The sequence below is a fragment of the Limulus polyphemus genome, unplaced genomic scaffold (genome assembly GCF_000517525.1).
Source record: "Limulus polyphemus unplaced genomic scaffold, Limulus_polyphemus-2.1.2 Scaffold1741, whole genome shotgun sequence".
Taxonomy (NCBI): Eukaryota; Metazoa; Arthropoda; class Merostomata; order Xiphosura; family Limulidae; genus Limulus; species Limulus polyphemus.
Window position 1 is genome coordinate 56,680 of NW_013667351.1, and position 10,077 is coordinate 66,756.

General features: G+C 31.1%; 1 protein-coding gene across 1 annotated transcript in view; it reads right to left on the reverse strand.

Annotated features, from left to right (window-relative positions):
• LOC106464782 (medium-chain specific acyl-CoA dehydrogenase, mitochondrial-like) overlaps positions 1–9,021 on the reverse strand; it is a 33,687-nt gene extending 24,666 nt beyond the window's left edge. Inside the window, 4 exon segments of the mRNA XM_013924939.2 lie at positions 6,219–6,316; positions 6,785–6,893; positions 8,550–8,600; positions 8,850–9,021. Of these exon segments, the coding sequence (XP_013780393.1) occupies positions 6,219–6,316; positions 6,785–6,893; positions 8,550–8,564 (222 nt within the window). The 5' untranslated portion in view covers positions 8,565–8,600; positions 8,850–9,021.
• Between the last annotated feature and the right edge of the window lie 1,056 nt (positions 9,022–10,077).

Here is a 10,077-nt window from a genome sequence, read left to right on the forward strand (position 1 = left end):
TGTTGACAAGTAAAAGTAATAATGCACAATTCGTGTAGAAGACTACTAACCCTACGTTTGTTTTGTCACGTGCCTACTAAGTAAGAATACATATTTGTATAATATATATATATATATATATATATATATATATGGTACCTAAAAAACATTTGTGGGTGTGGGAGAGATACCAATTCCCCCCAGTGCTTCCAAGGCAAGTTTGAAAACATTTTACTTACTCCTATCTCGTTTTCTAGTGTTTATCAGATGAAGTAGCCTTTTATTACAAAAACAGATAGTTATATTTGAAGTAGGAACTCATGTCTAGCTATATACATGTTTTTTTTTTCTCTATACTATTCATTAAATTTAAGTAAATAACAATAATAGATTCATTCTACTTGACTGACAAAAAAAACAAAACACAATGTATAAAAATAAGGTGTAGCCATTGTAGTTTTGTACTGTTTTCCCATCATGCTCTGCTTATACTTAAGGTTGACTACTTAACTGTTCAGTTTGACAATTATTTTGGTCTTGTTCTGATTACCTCAATCATTTGATGAACTAGAGTTTTTATAATGATTGAAACCAAGCTACCTACACAGGCTAAAACTACTGAAATAGCCAAGTAATTATAAATATTTCATCACACCACTCTAATTAAGAGTATGCAAAATTATAAAACAAACACTTAGTGATTACAATGCACTGAGTTAAGAGTTGAGTACCCTCATTTTTATCAACATTTTAGCCATAATTCCAATAATATCTCAACAAGTTCAGCCACCTTAGGAGAGTCAGGTTAGTACTAAATCCACATATTAAGCTAACAATGCATGGTAACCATATAACAAAACATACATGTAATAAATGAAAAATTATAGATATTTTTACTCAAAAACATATACTTACTGGAATCGCTTCAGAGTGAAAGACCTTTTTTAAGTCTCTTAATAATTGTGCACTGCCTTAAGCTGCTTTAGCAAGCCATGCAGTATCACACTCTTCTTTCTTAGATTGTAGTATACAATGACAAATTACTAATGTTTCTTTCTGAGAATACAGAAGTTATCTAGCCCAAATCAAATTAATATTAACTTCTGATCAAATCAAGCTACGTACATAGATCGGAACTAAAATATATACCTATACATGTGTGGGGAACATTTTTAAACTTCATTAAACTATGCAAAAATGAAATTAGGAGTAAAGAAATACGGACGATATAATCATACATGTAAGGGAGAGGTAGGTATGGATAGTACTATGCATTGCAGAGGGAAAGATATTTGGGGAATAAATTATCATCCCTTACAGCTCCACCTCAGACAGTAGTGTTCATGTGTTGGGGTTTTTTGTGTGAATTTCTTCACTTTTTTTAAGGGCACTTAAAGTGCTGGTACCATCATCATGTTAAGTTTTAATACTTGTCCCCAAAATCCAGGTTTTCACCCTGTTGAGTTTTAATATTTGTCCCCCAAACCCAGGTTTTGAAAGCATCACTAGATATGGAGTCACTTACTAGACAAGTTTATCAGTTTGTCATTCCTGATTAAATCATTCAGCTCAAAGTGTCTTTGGTACTAGAGTTGTTTGGTAGGTATCACGTATTCTGAAATAGGATTTTAGGATTAACTTGCTTAAGTTTAACCTTGCAGTCACTGAAACACCACACACAGTCATCAGATTTTTTCAACACTATGTATTTAAACTCATACGTGACTAGACCAAAAATCCAACACCATAAAAGTTTCAGATTTGGGTTATTCCTAAACCCATATACTAAACAAAAAATGCAGAATAACCAAATAATAAAAATAAATTAAGTTAAAACAAAAAGTATATATATATATATATCAATACTGTGGTAAAAGTTTGATATATGATATATATATATATATTTGATATTAAGAATATATTGACATATCTAAATGAAAACTTTTTCTACTTTTTTTTGTGTGATATTTCAAGTGGACGTCCTTCATCAGGCAGTAAAGACTGTGTTACAATGGAATTACGTTCAGAAAGAGTCATTGAAAGGTAATAAAGGTTCTAATTACACGTGTCAAACATGGAGCATAGTGACAAAAATACTGATAAAAACATTGTTGAACTTATTACATAAATATTAATAAAATAGCAAGACCATGGAAAAAGCTTCAATTAGGCATGGCCAGTTTAGCAACTTTAGAATAGTCCTAAATCCATAAATTAAACACCAACTGATGAAACAATGCATTTGAATCATAACAACTAAAAATGTAACAAAAGTATATTTTCTTAGCTATACTTATTAACAATAGCTGGTTGATTTTTTAGTTTTGCTCTAAGAAGGTAGCTTTTTTTGATCAAAAGTTAGTATTAAGCTAACAACATGAAATTATTTTAGTAACAATAAAACATTAAAATTAGTTATAATAAAAATAATAACTAATACTTTTAATGAAACAACTTTAATGTACGAATTAGGTATAACTAAAAATACTATTTTTGTTGGAAGATAGATAACACTCACTGCCCCTAAAAGCAGTTAAAACTGAGAGGACTACCCACTATCAGAACAGCATCCATGCTCCTAGAGGACATGCAAAACTCATGTTCACTGTTGGTCATTCCATTATAAAATAACTGAGCACCACCTGCTCAAGAATCCTAGTCTTATAAGTTATTAATCCCCAACCTGAACTAAAAGAAAGAGCTATTATGCAAGTTTCACAGAAGTAATCAATTTTTGGTGACATCACACTACCTACAAAATGTTAAACAATGTCAAAATGTAGTTCTGATACATGCCATTCCATCATGACTATTATTGGCTGTGGTTGTCATGTGACTTTATATTCAACATGTATTATTGTAAGATTAGCTCTTATCCTCCTTCAGAAAAATAAATTAAGAGATCTCAACTTATCCCCATAAGCAGGCTTTCAGCCAGAGACCAATCCACTCGTCTTTTGGATGAAGAATTGTCTATCAAGACCAGAGGAAAAAACTTAGGAGAATACAGGCAAACATATGAAACTCATTTCAGTAGAAGTGAAATACATTTGTGTATAATACGTAAAACATTTACCATTTTACCCTATGCGTATGAGCTTGGTCAATTTGACTGACCTTGTAACTTCCATGTACCTGCTTTGTTTGTTTGTTTTGAATTTCACACAAAGCTACATGAGGGCTATCTCCACTAGCTGTCCCTAATTTAGCAGTGAAAGACTAGAGGGAAAGTAGCTAGTCATCACCACTCACCACTAACTCTTGAGCTACTCTTTTATCAATGAATAGTGGGATTGACCGTCAAATTATTATGCCGCACATGGCTGAAAGGGCAAGCATGTTTGGTGGGATGGGTATTCGAACCTGCAACCCTCAGATTATGTGTCAAGTGTCCTAACCACCTGGCCATGCCAGGCCCACCACATAACTGCAAAACTGTACATAACACTCAGAGTGCATCTTCATGAAATTTGGCAAGCTTTTAGTGAATATTACTAGTCTGCTGTACAGAAAAAATTCAATTTTTAATAAAGTATTCTTACTAAAGATTTGTCTACGAATTTATGAAGTTTTTATTGAATCAGTCTCAGTGAAATGTGATTTGAAATGAAATGTTTCTTTTCCTCTTACAGTTTTCATATTTCATCTGCAGAACCTAAGGAAACTCCTGAATACCAGTTCTTTTTAGTAAAACTTTACACCTTATCACTTCTTTTTTTCTACCCTAACACTAATTAGTGAAATCATCAAGATACACTGAAATTAAAAGTTGAAAGTTATGAAATAAACTCAACAATACCTTTTCACATCTCCCCTTCTTTTAATTATATGGTTTTATTACTGTACTTTGGACCCTCGCACTGTATTTTATTACTTTTAATACATTTAAGTTACATTTGTTGAAAATGTATTAACAATAGTTAATACAATATACATACAAAACAAAAATTTTTTCACTTACTTCAGCTTCAGTCCATAAGTACTCTGATGCCATGCATTAATAACCCTGTTTTTCCCCTCACTATGTTGGTTGTCAAAAAATAAATAAAAAATCCCATGTAACTTTCAAATTTACATTTTAGATCATACCATACAAAATATATCAGGCACCAGAACAGAATGTCCCAAAACTACTACAATTTAACTGGCTTTCTAACTAAATCATAAACAGGTTAAAAACGATTCCATTACTGCTCGGAAAAATGACTACTCAACACACAGCAAGATGTTCTTGTGAACTATATAACCTTTGAATACCAAAACTAAACAGAAAAACTTAAACTTCCTGTACATTACAATATGCTCTTTCTATTAGTTATAAACATGTCCATCAGACAAATGGACACGAATGAATAACTGGTTTGAAATGCATAAAAAGATGGGAGGGACTTCTTTGGTGGGTTTTACGAAATTTATTGATATCTCTGCAAATCAGGAAGACAGAAGGTTCAAATTTTATATTCTTCCTTGTCAATATGTGTGTGTGGTTAGTTTTTAATTGGTTAGGAACTATAGATTCTTTATTGTTGAAATTATCAAATTTCAATTGGAGAGATAGATTGGAGCACAGACATGTCATGCGACAGATGAGTGAAAATTGATAACTGTTTTAAATATTTCCTTTTGGAATTAATAAATTAAAACTTGCCTAATTATGATCTATGCTTTGATGGAAGTTTACTGAGATACATTAATAATAAAGTTGTTTAAATAAATTTTGAATGGAACACTATAAAAAGAGTTGTGATATGAGCAATTTGACCCACTCGTATACATAGTTAATAAGGTACTTAAATGCTTCTGTTGTTCCCTCGTGCATTGATAAAAGCACCAATGTTAATAAATACTTTGAGACTTAACCTTGTCCAGTTTGGAAGGGTGTCGCTGATATTGCCCAGTATTTTTCTTCTCACACTGGCAATATTTAATCAAATTGCATGAAGCTTCAAACTTACTAAATGGTTTCTAGTTTTGGCTTGAAAATTCATACAATTTGAGTCATTTTTTAAGGTGTGAAATTTGCAAAAATTTTGATCCCAGCATCGTATTGAAAAATATATAAAAGTACTTTTTTCATCTCAGAATTTTTTTTTTTATCAATGATCAGAAAGTTCTATTTTGTATATCCAGTCAGTTTTAACTAGATTGATATTTATTAACATATTTCTATTTATAATCACAAAATTCACTGGTTTTGGCTATAGATAACCCTTGACCTCACACTTCAAAATGGTGTCCTTACCACCTTTTTCAGCTAATAACAAAAAAATTTATATCTAACAAGTAGTTTCTTTTCAATAAACTATAAGCTAAAGTAAATAAAATGTAAAAATTAAAAACTTATTATGTTAGACAAGAAAAGTTAAATGAAAAACTAAATGAGGAGTCTATGTAGTTAGATGTGCATGATATAATCCATTTGTTTATTCTGTTATCCCACCCATAGATTTACTATTTGTCATGGAATTAGACATGGTTCAAAGATTAATGAAAAATAAAATCAAATAAAAAGCTGTAAAAAGAAACAAGAGGCCTAATGCTCTTAAGATAAATAATTGTAATTGTATGTTACAATCTGCAGTCACCATAGTTAAAAAAAAAAAAGTATTCTAGAGATTATGCAGATAAAATACAAAAACTAAGATGAAACAAAGTAATATTATTGTTAGCACAAAACCAAGTTTTACTCATAATAGTATAGTAAACGATTCATAAATTATTTAGTAAAAATACTATATTAAAAAAGCTGACTTTTATCCACTTTGACTTCCTTTTACCAGATTCTCTATAATCTTAACATTACAGAAGTAAGACCAATTGATCTTAATTTACAAGGCAACTCATGTCACTCCCTTTTGAAATAGGAAAAACATTATCAACTATCTAATTGTCAAACACCAAAAAATTTATAAACCAAAAATGATAGAGAGAGAGAAAAGAGTTTGCATATCTAATTTTTGAACTCCTTTACGACCATAGGAAAATACCATCAGAGGGAGTTCTGGAGAAATTTAGTGCCAATATTAAGCCTAAGAAAGTGTGCTGAAAGAAAATGTGGTGAACACAATAAGTTGAGGAAATCTTGTTCAAAGGTAAACAGCGTAACAGTTCAGGCTGAACTTCTAAGTAGCTTAGATCTCAAAGATATTATACTAGCATAATATTTTGAGTTCAAGCTCCAGTTTAAGTTTTTCTCAAACTAATAATTTACCAAGGTTTCAACCCAAAGAATAGCTCACCTCTCCAGTTTTATCATGATGTTGTGCAATTGGAATGATCTCCTCACGAGTAAACTTTCTAGCAAGAGCTTGATATTCCTTTTGCTCATCAGTGAGTTCTACAAATTAAGAACACTATATTAGTTATTCAATGAGAATTTGAGGTAAATAATGCCAATTACAGCAGTTTTACATAGATGTTTAGCTTGAAGCTATTTATGAAATTCAATTATAAAATAGTATTATTACACTTTATGGTAATTTTTAAAAATAATAACTCTCATCGATTTGTTACATGACAATAGTTTTTCCCCTAGCAAATAAAAACAAACTTTCATACTCTAGAACTGTCAGTTATTTACAAGCTGCTAGTATAATACATCAACACTGAGAAACTTGAAAATCTGTTGTTTATAAAGTGAAAGTATTGACATCTAAACAAAACTCAAATAATTGAAGGTCATTTGATTCAAAGACACCAGATATCAACAATAAAAAAAAAACTTTACTGCCTGTATATCATCACTAAGTTATCAGCAAATTCCACTGTACTTGGTTAGCTGAACTTTACGGTGCACCGGACTTACCAAAACAATACCCACTAGATAATTTAGTAGTTTCTGCTGAGGGATTAGCAACAGATGATAATAATCGTGCCAGTCCTCTCAGGCTTAATGGGCTGTTGTTGAACAATACCTATGTTTAAGTAAATAAAAGTGTAGAATATATTAAAAATACAATTTATTTTATATTTTTCTATCAGATGTTGTCTATGAACACTAGTTACTTAACAACATACATCATCAAGAAACAAGCAAACAAATAAGATATTAAAAAATGAAAAGAGCACATAGTTTCAACATTTTCATAAAATTCAGTAAGAACTCTCGCATCATTGCAAGTTCAATATCAGCAATAAGCTACAAGTTTAAAACAATAACATTCCCTTAATTTTCACCAATACGATACATATTCACACTTTCTATTAAGATATAATTTATGCTCAGTAATAACCTACAAGTTAAAAATTGTCATAGCAATAAACATTAGGTTTATCCTAAACAATAAGCAATAATTTCAAGTGTAATTTTCACCTGCAAATGAACTGTAAAAGAACAAGGTGTTACATTAAAAATACCAACGAAGGCCATATGGATCTCAACATATCTCTAACAATTTGTGCACCAAATTGCTTGTGGTTAACAGATTTATGTTACTGGATCGTTAATAACATATGAGGTACACAAAAATAATATCATTTTATTAATTACTGCTAGGATTCATATGGACCCTAAAGTCTGTAACATGAGGGTTAAAGTCTAATACAGAAAAATACAAAATAAATCATGGATCCAAGTCCAAGAGTTATTTCTGATGTTATTCTAAATTTGTTGAGATTCATTACATTTATGTATGGCATCAGGAGTGCTGCTAACCATCTGCTTGACCAACTATCCTTCCTCTAACAAAATCTGACAATTTGAGAGAACTTTGAGTTCTAGGCATGTTGTAGCACAAGATAATTAGTGTGCTGACCATTTTCATTTATATAGTGCTCTGTGAACACAAATTAGTTAGCATAAATCAGTTAAAAGACGAAAAATTAGGTGTCTATTTACTTGTGACCACTCAGTGTATGTATGGCATCAGGAGTGCAATCCTGGATAATAACACATTACACGAACAACATATATGTTTGAAAAATTTTATAGTGCATGGTTCCTTCTAGAAGAAACAGTAAATATCTGTCAAATTGGTGTATCATAGGTGAAATGATACTCTGTGGTACAATCCGAGTGGTAAATGATGTATCAAATGCACTTGTAAACGTGCCTGAATGTCAGTTATTCCACATTTCTGATACAAAAACCTGAAATCTAGGGCCAAATACAATTATTTCCATGTTAATAAAGCTTCAGACAACTGTAAATAGTGAAATCATTGCCTAAACTAAAACTAGTTTACCACCTGCCTTGAGTATCATATTCATCAACGATGCTACTGTGAACTGTGACCTATTGTGTGTGTGTGTGTGTGTGTGTGTGTATATATATATATACCTGCATGCATTAAGAATGACCTATTAAACATTTTGCAATACAATGCAAGGACTAAGGAACTGTATTAGAGGTTTTACTTTGGTATTGCTCTTTATTTGAAATTTATGGTCAACTGAAAACACATCAATGCTTTACATTTTGGGCTGCTAAATAATGAACTATACAGAACCTAGTAAATCTTGGTAATTGAGAGAAATGAATATGTTCAGTCCAATCTTTGAAGTTGTCTATGCATACTCCAAAGAAAAATATGCTGCTGAGGGAACAATCTAGTTAGTTTAGCACTAATTACCTTTGTCAGAGTCATGTTATTTTTTTTCCCACAGTAGTTTCCAAATAAAACCTAAAATAAAAAAACAAAAACAAATTTATTATAAACTCAGAAAAAAAATCAATATATATAATGTTACTCTATTAGTATTATACCTACAAGTTTTTGGATCAACATTTGAATTGCCTATTGTAACAACTAACAGTAGCACGTACGTCGATGGATCAAAGATCAACATAACTAAGCTAAAACTTTTAGTAAACGTGTAATAAGCTCAAAACTAATTCCAATACGAAAAAGTTGTGAAGAAAAAAATGCTACCTGCTAGATTGTTCACTTTTTAAGTTTCAGTTACTTGTCTGTATCAGGTCCACAGCAGACTAATAATAGCAGCAGTAGCAAAACTATCAATAAGCTTCCGCACGTAGTACGAACAACAGAAGTACCATGTCCTACCTACGTTGACTCCCTATTCAGTAATATCGATAAAACTTATCATTTATCACTTGTATCAACACATTGCCCATCCCCTTCTGGGTCATGTGCCACTTTTATTATATATTTTTTCGTAAATCAATATTTTAAGGAGAGTTAACAGATGGTTAGGGTTTATAACCATTCACATTTTGATATCTTTAACACTAAAAGCTTTTATTTTTGGATAGCAAAGAACTGAGATTGTTGTATTATGTTTTAGTTTTGTATTTATTTTTTGTATGGAACAACCTCGATGATACAACAGAACCTTTGTCATAAAATGTTTTGTTGTTGTACAAAAAGCATTGCTTTTGAAACCTTTCTATCATTCTTAAAAATAACTAAACATTAAAATAGAATTATTAAAAATATTTGTCTGATATAAATTAGTTTGGTTTAGTTTCGTCTCAAATCTTTGCTTATTAAAAAAAAAGTGTTGTTGCTTAAATTTTTGTACACTAATAGACAAAATATCCGTTCATAACATTTCAATGCCTAATTTTTACGCCTCTTCAAAGAAGCTAAAATATCAACTGTTTGTCAACAGTAATATTTACAATTAATTATAATTTTCATGAGAGATTGTATTAGGCTTATTTCATTTTTAGTACTACATTACTTATTCAGTCTCTTGGGATTTTTCAACTAGAAGAAGAGTGCATAATAGTATTTCAACCACATTATGTCTGCTATATCAATAAACGACGACGCGTTTTGTTAAATACAGAGCTCATCAGGCCTGCTGGGACTTGTTTGTATGGTTCAAAGTGTGGATAGATTATATTATTGAAAGACTACTTTATATTTTGTTTGTTTTAAACATTTAGCTACACAATGGGCTATCTATGCTCTTCTCACAGCGAGTGTTACAAGTCCTTAGACTTACTGCTCAGCCACCGAGATGAGGCCCATTGGAACACAACAAACATAGTAGTGAGCGAAACACTATTTATATAGGCCATTTCTTGCAAGAACAATCGGTATAGCGTTGTTACGCCTCCAGTCGTTAGTTGATTTTCCGTAACTTCGTTTCGACGAAACTTTAGCGACACAAGTCCTTACTTAATAAAAC